We start from the raw sequence: 13,367 nt of genomic DNA, 5'->3' as shown, positions 1-13,367 counted from the left end.
TCAAGTGGTAGAGTGCTAGCCTTGAGCAAAAAAAGCCCCACGACAGTGCTCAGGCCCTGAGTTCAAGCCCTAGCACTGGCAAAAACAAAACAAAAAATGAACAAAAAAAAAAAAAAGGAAGACTGGAGGCATGTTTCCATCACTAGGGAAGGGAGTCCTTACACAGAACTGGAGCTTATGGAGCGCTCAGCCAGGCACCCTGCTAAGTGCTTTCCTATCCAGCCTCCACACCAACCAAAACTGTTTTCATTCTGTTCTGCTCTTACAGGGGAGGAACAAAGACACAGAAGAGGTAAATAACTTGCTCATGGACACTCACAGCAGGAGGTGCTGATCTGAAGTGATGCTGGAAGTCTGATGTTAGAAAGCCACCTGCTAAGGGGTCAACCCTAGACCAAACAGAAGGCAGTGGAAGGAGCCCCATGCGGAGCAACGGAGTTGACCCTGAGTGGCAGAGGTAAGGGCGATCAGCAGGTGCCATGGCCTCCCCAGCGTACGAAAGGAGACCCTCAGTGAGGTGCCTCTGGGAAAGCGTGTATTAAGTCTGCATTCCTAACAAAAATCCTGCCCAGAGCAAATAGATTTTGGAGTGGCTGCCTCTTTGAATGAATTGTACTATGTCTCTCCTGCATTTTGACAGATAATCAGACTTTTTCTGTAAGCTGACAAAGTCCATGAGCTCAAGCTGCTTAAAGACATTTTTTTTTCTGCACATTTTCTACAGGCAACTGCCCCAGCCAAGATTTTCATTTGTGCAGCTTCTCCATGAAATGAAAAATTCAATTCACCTTCAAGGCTGGCTCAGACTTTACCTCCCCTGATGTCATTGACCCTCTTCCTGGCCCTGAAAAATAGGCACTTAACTCAGTGACCCCCTTACACAGCATGGGTGACACCTCATGTTTTATTATTCTTTAGTTTACAAAATCTTTCTAGCTTTTTTTTTTTCAACCAGTCATGAAAAGGTATTTATGTTCATGATCTCTCTGCCAAAGCTTTTGGGGCTAGATGTACTAGTTTGGGGCCCTCTTCTAAATGGGAGGGGCACATTTAAACTCTTAAGAGTCCAGAACCATGTATTATCTGCACCACTAGGATGCCAGGCAGTACCCTGAGATCAGTCAGTGATGAACACTCATGATAAGCAAGATGAATAAGGACCATGCAAAAACTTCATTCTACACCAGGTTTTCCTTCCATGAGATACAAAAAGGACTGTCAGCTTACAAAGTTTTCTGTAACAGCAGACAGGAATTTGAGGTTGGATCCAGGTCCTTCAGAATCCAAGTCCAGTGCTCTTCCACTGACTGCCTTTTTTTGCAGTCTGAGTGTGTGCGTGTGTGCACACATGTGAACATCTGCACCCACTCTTTCCTTATTAAGACTGAGCTGACAGAGGGCAAGGAATTTTTAGTTTTATCTTAGTGTTTAGCAAGTGTTTGTAACAAAACTTTCTCTTCAGCGAGAACACATGACAGCAGAGTGCCAGTCACTTGGGAGTCAGGGGAGGGGAGCTCCAATCATAGGCCCTCAAGGTATTTCCCCTTACTCTTCCTGGTTCTAGGCTACTCAGATAAGCAACCCCAAAAGGCAGGCTCAAATAAAAATGGAGGTTATCTTTAACAGTGTTTTGTCTGGGCATACAAATCAAATGTGCAGTAAGACTGCACTTCTTCAAAATCTAGACTATCACCATCTCAATGGGAATACAGAAAACTTCAGCAAACAGGAGGTGTGCAGCATGGATGTGAAGGGATATGGGTGGCCAGCCCTGTACCTGAGTCCCAGAGCAGGTAGGCCTCAGACCCTTGCTGGGTTAAAGGAGCCAGTATATATAAAATGTTTGCCACAGCACCCAACATACAGGAGAGGCTGAAGAAATGACAGTTCTTATCAGTGGGAGGAAGGTCCAAGGAAACTGGGAGAACAATTAGCTAGCCAACTGCAAAAAGAACCATTGAGTCACTGAAATGAAGACTGCATCTTTTTGGTTTAAGAACACTGAATTCAATGAATGTTTATTGACAGACCCAGTGCTAAGTTCTGGGCCAAGAGGTCTGTTGATAAACACTTTAAGATCATCTGCCCAGACACTGAAACTATTACAGGAAGTGAGATGGGATAGCATTCCTCAGCACAGGCCAGAACTTCCTAAATAAAGATCCAGAAACACAACAAATCAAAGAAAGTCTGGATAAATGGGATTGCACTGAACTTCAGAGCTTCTGCATGGCAAAGGATGTAGCTAGCAACATAAGTAGAAAGCCCTCAGACTGAGAGAAGATCTTCACTAGATCTACACCAGACAAGGGTCTCCTAACAAAAATATACCTAGAGCTCAAAAAATTACCCACCCCCTTGGTCTGGGAAGGTGGCTCAGTGGTAGAGTGCTTGCCTTGCATGCATGAGGTCCTGGGTTCAATTCCTCAGCACCACATAAGCAGAAAAAGCCAGAAGTGGCATTGTGGCTCAAGTGGTAGGGTACTAGCCCTGAGCTGAAGAGTTGAGGGACAGTACCCAGGCCCAGAGTTCAGGCCCCATGATGGGGGGGGGGAGGAGGTGGCGCTGGGGACGGGGCGGGGGTGACCCTCCTCAATAAGAAATCCTCAGAGAAACAACCACACCCATTAATAAGTAGGCTAAAGAATTAAAAAGAGACTTCTCTGGAAGGGAAATAAGAATGGTCAATAGACACATAAAGAAATGCTCAGCATTGCTGGCCATAAAAGAAATGCAAATCAAAACCACACTGAGATTCCACCTCACCCCAGTCAGAATGGCCATTATCAAGAAAACAATAACAGATTCTGGTGGGGATGTGGCCAAAAGAGAACACTATACTGTTGGTGGGAATGTAAGCTGGTTCAACCATTCTGGAAGGTAGTATGGAGGTTCCTCAAAAGACTAAACATAGAACTCCCCTATCATCCAACAATCCCACTTGTGGGCATTTATCCAAACTAAGCCACACTAAAGCTACCAGCACAACTATGTTCACTGCAGCATTATTTGCCATAGCTAAGGTATGGAACCAACCCAGATGCCCCTCAACAGATGAATGGATCAAGAAAATGTGGTATCTTTACACAATGGAATTTTATGGTTCCTTAAGAAAGAATAACACTGCCCCATTTGTTAGGAAGTGGAAAGACTTGGAAGAAATTATATTAAGTAAGCCAGGCCCAAAGAAACATAGGTCCCATGGTTTCCCTTATTTGAAACAACTAGTATATGTCTAGGACAAGCAGAAAAGCTCAAAAGCTATGTACATATGACCGTATAAGATGATGCTAAGCAAAATGAACCCCAAGACAGAGAGACAGGTGGTTTTATCTTTCTTGCTGTTGTTTTACTGTGTGATTTTTTTTTGTTTCTTTTGTTTGTTCTTCCCCCCTGTATAACTGTATTTGATTCCGGTGCCCTGAATCTTGCATATACATTTTTCTAATTTGGGGAGGGGAAGGGAAATAAAATGCTGAAATAAGGATATAGGTTGACCTATTATAACAATGAAATGTACAAGACACTATGTTAAAAACGAACTTTACAGCTTTGGGGGTGAGGAAACGGGGAGGGGAGGGATGGTAGAGGAAAAACAAAGAAGGAGGTAGGTAACAATGCTTGATAGGAAATGTTTTCATCATCTTACTTATGTAACTCTAACCCCTCTGTACAATATTTTTACAATAAAATATATATAAAAAGAAATAATAACATCCCCCTTTCATAGGGGAATCAAAAGATTTGGAAAAAAATCATATTAAGTAAAGTAAGTCAGATCCAAAGAAACATAGGCTCTATTGTTTCCCTCATTTTTAATAATTAGTATAAGCCTAGGTTAGTCCTGACAGAGAATCATAATAGCTCAAGAGCTATGAGCATATGACCAAACAAAATGATGCTAAGTGAAATGAACTCCAAGACATGGAAACAACAGGTCTTTTTTTTTTTTAAGTTGTCAACCTTGATGTTGCCAATGTACTGTATCTAGTTCTTTCTTCTTATTTTATTTTTTAATTTTTCTACTGGTTTATCCCTGGCAATCTCTGTCTCTGATTCTGGTACCTTCCATCTTATGTACCTTACTCATATAAATGTAACCACTCTGTACAGCACCTTTACAATAAAATAAAATTTAAAAAATCATCTGCCCAGGAGCTTGTTGGAATGAGGACCCACACGCAGAAATGCTGGAGAGTTCTGACAAGCTCTGGCTTGCAGTGCTCACTGAATGGCTAATGGAGGAGGAAACAGAGGGCTAATAAGGGTCTTTGTAAGAAGAGAGAGCTTAGCTGAGGTCTGAAGCTATTGAGTTTTTGTTCAGTAGACTGAAAGAGTAAGAGTCTGACTTTAAGGCAGTAGGCCTTATGCACTGGGGATGGAGAAGGGCTCAATAACATGGAAGCTGGCCTCAAACTTGGGATCCTTCTGCTTTAGTCTCTCAAGTGCAAGGAAAATTTGGAGAGGGCATTATTATTTCTGGTGGGGGAATTCCTGGAGTTTGGACTCAAGGCCTTGTTTCCTCGATAGGCACACTACCATGTGAGCCATGCCTCTAGCCCTACCTTTTGCTGGATGTTTCAGAGATGGAGTCTAATAGACTTTTCTGCCTGGACTGAAATGGAACTGCTATCCTCTGGATCACAGCTTTCTGAGTATCACAGGATCACAGGAGTGAGACACTGGGACCTGGTGAGGGTGTTTTATCTGAAGTTTAAAGCAGGAAACCTGAAGTATGGATAGATAGCAGGTGATGTCTGTTCTAGACATAAAGAGCAGCAGGCTAGCTGTGTCTAGAGCTAGAAATAGTAAAAAAAAAAATTCTGGATCATTTGGCTGGACAATGAAATGATAACTAATATTGACAGTGTTCTGAGTTTTAGGTATGCTACTTATCATTTTACAAACAAGATGTTTCACAGTCCTCTAAACACTTGTGTTATAGGCTATGATCACACCAGTTTCAAAAAAGAAACTGAGGCTCGGAAAAGGAACATAAAGTGACAAGTCTTCCTGTTAAGCTACACTCTGAAGCTCAGATTGCTGAACATTGCCAGCATCCACCAAGCTGTTTGGAGGCTTCTTCAGGGAGACATGATCAGGTATTCCCTGGGATCCAGTTTGGGATTGTGCCCTTGCAAGACCCCTACCTCAGTACCAGATAGCACACAAGTGTCATCAAGGCTGTTAAGTAAGGAACCCATATGACTTGGCAGAACCCAGAGCTTCCTAGACTTAGGCTGTGAACACAATCTTCACAGATCAACTTGCCCCAAACAGCAGAGAAACGATGTACTGAGCTACAAATTGTTCCTGGTTCTGGGCTGCCTTCTGTGGAACTCAGCTCTCACTGCCAGCTGAGATTCACAAGAAGTGGGCCGGAGGTGTGTGGGGAAGGGCCAACCAGAACAGAGGGTATGGTAATGGCAAAAAGAAGCTGCCAACACTGTGAGCCACGGTGGCAGGGGCAGGTCTGACACGCTGCATGCCTGGGGCGAGGTATGCTGGTCCAGCTGCATCTCACCAGGGAGACCAGCCCCAGCCTGCCCCTCAGAATGTCATCAATACCAGACACTGCTGTTCCTGCAGACAGTTTTACAGCGTCGTCAAGGATACCACTCTGCTGGGACAGGAAGGAGTATGAGAGTTTTCCATTCTGGGAGCAGGACCTCTCATGCAGTGACAGCAATTTATTTCCTGTTCTTTTCTTTTTTTTAAAATTAATTTACCAAAGGAAGTAGTGACTGTTTTGTGGAGTGTAAATAAGGCAACAGCCACAGCCTCACTAAGTCACCTCCCCAGTATGGGAATTACACTCCCTGCGAGTGTAAGGCGCCATGCTAGCAGGAGGGATGCCTTTGTCTTTAATGGACAGATCCCAGCCCCGATAAGGTCACAATGGCTCCTTTGAGGCCGAGGCTGTACACCTGTGATGCCATATGAAGTACAAGGGAGACAAAAGCAGGCAGAAGAAAGAGGCTTTTGAGAAGGGGAAAAAGAGGCCAGTGCCTTGGGGACCGGCTCACTTCTGTCTGCCATGTAAGGTGGACTCTGGGCAGCTCTGCTGTGCTCTCTCTTTCCGGCCTTCCACATTTAATTAACAGTCATTTAAACTTATCCATCATCTTCCAATATCCTGTCAATATCACTGTGAGCAAGAACAGGCAGAGTGTGTCACTGACCAGACTCTCTTGTCTTCTTAATGAGAGCCAGAAATGTGTCCCATCATAGGGTACCAAGGAAGGTAACTGACACCCAAGTGGCTCTCCCTACTGTGTCTGTCTGAAGTCCCCATGGTTGCCAAGCTGTCCTCTGTGACTCTAAAGTGCCCCATGTGCTGACTGCCTTGTTCTAAGATTTTACCTATTATAAGCAGGGAAAAACTGGATGGTGGTGAGGGAATTCAGTTTGAGGCCACCACCATTCACCACTCCTCTCCCTTTTGTAGACTCTTGATGTAGTGAGTACATCATCACAGACTAAAAGTCAGTGATGCTACTTGGATCATGAATTAGAACCTTCAAAACCCTGAGTTACAGTGACAGTAAGCTGATTAACAGAAGGCATCTTGTCTTGGCAGGGAAGTGTCGTTGGAAAAGAATGGAGGAAAAAGGTTTCTGGAGTATAGAGAAAAGGGGCAATGAAGGTCTGTTATTGGCATATTAGTTGCAGGGGATACCACATATATGCCCACATTTACCACTGCTGATTGGGGCCAATCCATTTCAGTGAGAGAGTGGAGACTGGAGTGATTTCCTTGTTCTAATAACTAGTGGCAGGGGTAGGATGAAATATCCAGAGCCACCTTGTGTGGCTTGTGTGACTTGACACAAGTCTTTATGAGTGTCTCTCTGACCTCACCCAGGGAGGGAAGGGCTAGGAAGCATGCCAGACAGTGCAGGAGTTGCTAGGAGAGGGCAGACAGGAATAATGATTTGGAATTGCACAGTGACAACATTCCTTTCAGAGGCTCTGAACAGAGAGGAAAAATCCCAGCCTATTGTGCAATTCCTTGGAGGCATGCAGGCAGAAATGAGGAAATTGGAAGACATGTCCCCCAACTCCTCTGTCTAGGGTGAAACATAAGTGCTGATTGGAAGACAACACTGGAGTGTTCCAGCCACTATGCAGTGGCTGGAGTGTGAATCCTGAAACGTCTGGCTGGTTACCACTACATCAGTCCTGCAGGTACATCCCTCACAGGGCTATGGATTGAGTGCCCAGTAGGTGCTCAATAGTGTTGATTGGAAATGTCATGTTTCATCTTCTCTCTGCACATGTAGCTTCTCCTTGGAACATTTCTATATTTTCTCTCCTCAGGTCCTGGCTCATCAGATCCCCTGTGGGATTCAGACTCCTTATCATCAGCGGAAACATTCTCTTCCAGGTGCCTAGTGTACACTGAACAACCCATCCTACCACAGTACCCGAACCCACTGGGCTGTGATGACTTTTCTCTTGGATCTGACTGGGATTTCCTGAGTGCACAGACCATGAATTATGTCTCTGTACTCTCAGTGCCCAGCACTTTGTAGGCCCTCAGAGATCCTTTATGACCAGGAATAAACACTGAATCCAAATGCTAATTTTTTTCCATGTACTATAATTTCTGTTTTAAAAACCAAGTGAAGCTGGGCTCTAGTGACTCATGACTCTCAGGACGTTAAGATCTGAGGACTAGACCTAGGCTAGGCAGGAAAGTCCATGACACTCAGTGGCCAGGATCCAAAAACAAACAAACAAACAAACCAAGTTAAATACATCAAATGTACAAAGAACTCCCGAGACTGGGATGCCCTACATTGAGAATTTAGTCCATATGTCCCAGGCCCCTCACCTGCTTCCCTCAAATTCTATTTGGCTTAAGGCAGAATGTACATGTGTCCAAGGGTTTTCCAGCTTAGTATTACCAGTGGAGACAATGATCGGGATGCTGCTTTATGATGGCTTCAGGATGTGAAACGGGGAGAGGAGTACTTCTGTGCACCTACACTGGGGCAATCCTTCCTATACAGAGAAGTGCTCAATCATCTGAATGACTTGTACTTTCACTTTCTCTTCTCACTTATTCTACTCCTCATTTTACACTTCATCTCATTCTCAAAATCATGAGAAGATTGTCTCTTGCTTCTTTATGATTGGGGTGACTATTTCTTTAGGCCTAGCTCATTACCAAGGATTTTTAATGAAGAGGGGCCGTCTCAGCTGGATGATCTGGGCAAGCGCCTTTCAATCTTTTTAAGCCTTGGTTATCTGTAAAATGGGAATAAAAATGTCAATACTGGATTTTAATTTTTTTGTTGGTTGTGGGGCTTGAACTTAGGGCCTAGGTGCTGTCCCTGAGCCTCTTTGTGCTCAAGGCTAGCTCTCTACCACTTGAGCCACAGCACCACTTCCAGTTTTTGAGTGGTTAATTGGAGATAAGAGTCTCGTGTGAACTTTTCTGCCATGGCTGGCTTCAAACCATGATCCACAGATCTCAGTCTACTGAATATCCGGGATTATAGGTGGGAGCCACTAGTGCCTGGCTAGATTGTTATTTTTTGGGAGGGGGTTGCAAAGGACAATTCAGGACCTTGTACATACAGGCAAGTATTCTACCACGGTGCTATAACCCTCATTAGAGTGGGGGTTATGCTTAGTATATAGTGGGTAGACTGCCCACGGTAACACTCAGAGAAGAGCCAAATTCTGAAGGGATTGTCAGAAAAATAATAAGAAAAGGGGTGAGAACTCTCAGAGAAACTAGAACTCTGCACAAAGGACCATGGTTATGGGAACCTCTGACACTTCTAGAATGTTTGTAATTTCTGTGTGCAGTCTGATTTCCTCAGACTAGCAGTTCAATCTTTACTTTTCCTCCTACCACCGGAATGCAAGCATCATTTTCTGTTGGACTCTGGGTAGTTCTACAGCCCTCCTGATGTAACCTGATCTGGATATCCAGTCACTGGGATGTATAAAGGACAACTGATTCTTTCTGTGACATCGTGGTTACTCTAAACCTCATAATACATAACCACAGTGAGAATCCAACAAAGTTGCCTGAATCTGGGTTAGAAGGGAAGGGTGTCCATATGGGACATAGGAAGAATTAGTTTGCTGAGCATCTATCCACAGGGGTTCTATACTGTGGCTGGGCAGCAGACATATAGAGACAGCTTGAAAACCACAGATGGCTCCAAGCTTTCCTAGATCCACTAAAACTGCTCCAAGAGTGGAGTCTGAGCCAGGAGCTCATAGCTCCTGCCTATAATCTTAGCTATTCAAGGAGGCTGAGATTGGAGGACTGTGGTCTGAAGCTAGTCCAGGAAAATTTGAGAGACCCTTATGTGTAGTTAACTACCAAAAACAGGAAGTGGAACTGTGGCTCAAGTGGTGGAATGCTAGCTTTGAACAAAAAAGTTCAAGGTCCTGAGTTCAAGCCCACACACACATGCACAACACACAAACACACACACACACACAAAGAACGGAGCCTGGAAATTGCTTTTAAAATACCAAACTGGAAATTGTTTTTAAAAGTACTAAAGCTGACTTGGAAAGCTAAGGTTGATCATTATGTTTTGTGGAAGTGTCAGGCATGAAAAACATAGGGTTGCACACAGGAGATAAGAGAAAACTACTTCCTTCATTCCTCCCAAGTGGTATCTGCAGAACTACCAGTCTGTTCAAGTTTCCTTGATTCTTTGTGAGGAAGAAACCAGTTGAGAGGCCAGCTGCACTCAGCTGTAACTCCATAAAAGACGCACTTTTTTTTGAGATGGGTTGCTTTTTTTTTTTTTTTTTTGGATACAGGTTGAGGTTATTTCCCAATCCTGCCTCAGCCTGCAGAAGGCTGTGAATATAAAATAGTTCTTTAAATTAGGCCAAGGTGCATACACGATGTCATGGATTGGAACAAAAGTCACAGGATTTCAGCCCCATGTCTGATCACTTATTTAGCTGCATCACTTTGAACAAGTCACTCGCCCGGTGTAAAATGGGAACAATCTAGTACTTATTTAACATCAGTCCAAAGTGGATGTATTCTGAAAGCTCCGTGTTAGGAAAAAAAAACAAAACAACCAAAAAACCAAAAACGAAGATAAAAATGTTAGGTCAGTCTGCTAGACGTATGTTCAGATTCTGACTCCACCATTTTCTGGCTGTGTGCGAATCTGAGCAAATGACTTTACCGTGGGCCTCAGTTTTCTTACTGACAGGATGTTTATAAATCTCAAAAACGTGGTTGTGTCAATGACACCGGCGCGACCATTTAGACAGTGGTATATTTACACAACAGTTAGCTCACTGAGTACCAGACTGCTTCTCAGGTCTACCTCACGAAGGTGCCGGGCTCCCCGTGTCTCCCTGGGCCCCAGCCCCTCTCTCCCGCTCCCCAGCCCGTCCGGCACCTCTCCAGACACCCAGCCCCCTCCCGGTTTCGGGCTCTTACTCGACGACCTTGGCTGGATCCCCGTGCTTCCCATAGACAAGCGCCCGGACCTGGGAAGGCTCGGCGGTGGCGGAGTAGGAGGAGGCCGCACGACCGTGGCGGAGCCAAGCTGTGAGCAGCCCCCGGGGCAGCCGCGCTCGGGCTCGCGACCCCCGCCAGGGGCAGTAAACCCACATGCTGCCGGCTGCACACACACAGAACCGGCGCTCTCGGAGAACGTCATCCTCCCGCGACCGCGGCGCGCTGTGGCCCCGCCCCGTGACCACGCCCCCAAGGCCGTGCCCAGTGCCGCCTTCTGCCGCGTGGTGGCGCTTGGGGCCGCCGCTTTGCTTGGTGCAGAGACTTGGGGCCCTGGAGTGATACATGCCGGGGGCTGGAGAGCTTCCAAGGTGGCCGAGGCAGCTTTCCCAGTGAGGAGAGTCGGGGACTGGCCTAAAACGGTGTCCGCAGCCTGCACGTTCTTGTTTGATTTTGGGGGGAGGTCATTTACTTATCCTTGACCTCAGTTTCCCCTTTCCACCATTTACTGAGCACTCATTGCGACGGAAACCTCCTTTTATTTTATTTCATGTTATTTTTCTGCAGTACTGGGGATTGAACCCACGGCCTCAGACTTGGGCGCTCTAACACTTGGGCCTTGTCCCGCCCCCCCCTCCCCCCCACGTTTAACTATTACTTTATTTAATTCCCACTGCCCTAGTCCAGCACCGGGAGGCAAAACTTAAGCTGATAGCGAAGCAGGAATTCCAAGCTTGGAGTTTGGAGTCTTAGGTTGAAATCCTAGCTTTGCTATGTCTGAGCTTGGACAAATGAGTGAAATGTTGAGTCTGTTTTCTCATTTTTACAACGGGGATAATAGGCCTCCTTGTTGAGAGGCCTGGCTGAAGCAACAGAAGAATGTTACCGCGGACGGGAGTACACATTGTGAAACATTAAGTGTTCAGATAGGAGAGGGCTCCTTTTCAGAAGGCTCAGTCTACAGAGAGGGACTAGGTGGGAAACTGGAAATTCTCTCTTTCGCGTATTTTATTTAGCATATATAGGTATTAGTTGCATAAAGGGGTTTCATTGTACCCTGATCAACTTCTGTTGCTCTCTATTATTTGTCTCTTAGTCTCCCACACCCCCTTCCCCACTCCCTGCTTAAAACAATGCCAACAGGTCTCATTATCCTGTTTTCATACATGTGTATACAGTACTTCAACCATATTCATCTCCCTTCACGCTCTCCTTCCCCCCTTCCTCTCCCCTGGTACCCACTCCTAACAGAGCCTATTTTACTCTCCATTCATTTCTGAAGTGTATATTAGTTGTACAAAGGAATTTCATTGATTTCACACATATATGTATTATATTTTAGTCAGATTAACCCTTTCTATTGTCTCTCTTTCCTCATCTCTCTACTGGTCTTTTATATATTTGACAGCTTTCAATGAGTTTCGTTGCCATCATCTATAAATGCAATGAATTTGGATATTATTCAATGTTCATCTTTCTCTTTTCTTCTCCCTTATACCCCTTACTATCCCATATATATATATATATATATACACACACACACACACACACACACATGTGTATATGTGTACTTTAGCTGTTGGGCACCTTGATAAATTCTACCATTTTGCTATTTGAACAGAGCCATAATAAACATGAATGTGCAGGTATCTTTTTGTATATTAACGTACTTTCCTTGGATACTTTATGGCAGGACCCTAAAGTAGGTCTAATTTTAGCTTTTTGAGGAAACCTCCATACTGATTTCCATAGTGGTTGTGCTAGTTTACATTCCCACCAACAATATGTGAGGGTTCCTTTTGAAAATGGAGGGGAAAAAAGTGTATCCTGATAAAGACACTACCCCCAGTTAGTGTCTGTGAGTTCAGTACTGTAGTCTGAGAGGAGGCTGGGGGCATGATGAGTGCTCTTGGAGGAGGTGCTGGTGAAGCCAGCCTTCTGTCTCCAAATCTTCTGTGCATATAAAAATCACTTGAGATCTCAGACCCATAATTAGAATCCTGGGGAGTGGTCCAGGAGTACACATCCTTACAAGTTCCCTAGAATATGATGTTGCCAGTGGCCTGGTGCATGGGCTAAAGCTAGGGTGTTGATGGGTAAGCAAGAGTTCCTTTCTCTGGATTTTACTGGCTTTGGGGCCATCTATAGCCTTTTTTTCTGAGGAAGAGAACATAGCACTGTACCATGATGAAGGGTATGGGCTGGAATTGAGCAGATCTAGCTTTGAGTTCTGGCTTTGCCATTTTCTAGAAATTTCCTTTTGGACTAGGCATTTAGCTTCTCTGTATCTCTATTCCCTTCAGGAATCCCTAAGGAAAGGGGCTGAAGAGGAGCTTTGTGGAACAGCTTGCCTCATAGCTGTGAAGTCCTGGGTTCTATTTGCAGGACTCCAAGGAAAAAGCCAAGCCAAAGGATGAATAGTTATGTTTCAAGGTTGTCATGAGGATCAAAAGAGAGATTATTATGTTCAATACATAGAATCATTGATAACTATTATGGGGGCTATTATGAATTCGAATGAGACGAGGGGTGGCTCATATATGTTCAGTAAATATTCTTCTTTTTGGTTCTGCTGGGGTTTGAACTCAGGGCCTTGCACTTGCTCAGCTGGTACTCTACTACTGGAGCCATGCCTCCAATCCTGCTTTTTGGTTAATTGGACAGAGACTCTCATGCACTTTTCTGCCTGGGCTGACTTCAAACAGTGGATCCTCCATATCTCAGCCTCTTGAGTAGCTAGGATTACAGGCATGAGCCACCAGGGCCTGGTCTGTTCATACTTACAGTGGAAGAAAGGCCTGGTCCCACAATTGTATATGAGCACACACACAAACCCGTCTTATTCATGTATGTTCACAGTGACACACATGACTCATTGTGCCAGGTGAAATAAAATAATCCTCTGTTGCAA

General features: G+C 44.7%; 1 protein-coding gene across 1 annotated transcript in view; it reads right to left on the bottom strand.

The window, feature by feature from the left end:
* Mecr (mitochondrial trans-2-enoyl-CoA reductase) overlaps nucleotides 1–10,634 on the bottom strand; it is a 27,966-nt gene extending 17,332 nt beyond the window's left edge. The window contains exon 1 of the mRNA XM_013033039.1: nucleotides 10,439–10,634. Within this exon, the coding sequence (XP_012888493.1) occupies nucleotides 10,439–10,614 (176 nt within the window). The 5' untranslated portion in view covers nucleotides 10,615–10,634. The remainder of the gene's footprint in view (nucleotides 1–10,438) is intronic.
* Between the last annotated feature and the right edge of the window lie 2,733 nt (nucleotides 10,635–13,367).

The sequence above is a fragment of the Dipodomys ordii genome, unplaced genomic scaffold (genome assembly GCF_000151885.1).
Source record: "Dipodomys ordii isolate 6190 unplaced genomic scaffold, Dord_2.0 Scaffold6, whole genome shotgun sequence".
Taxonomy (NCBI): Eukaryota; Metazoa; Chordata; class Mammalia; order Rodentia; family Heteromyidae; genus Dipodomys; species Dipodomys ordii.
Note: the sequence above shows the minus strand (reverse complement) of the source record. Positions and strands in the feature narration are given on the sequence as shown.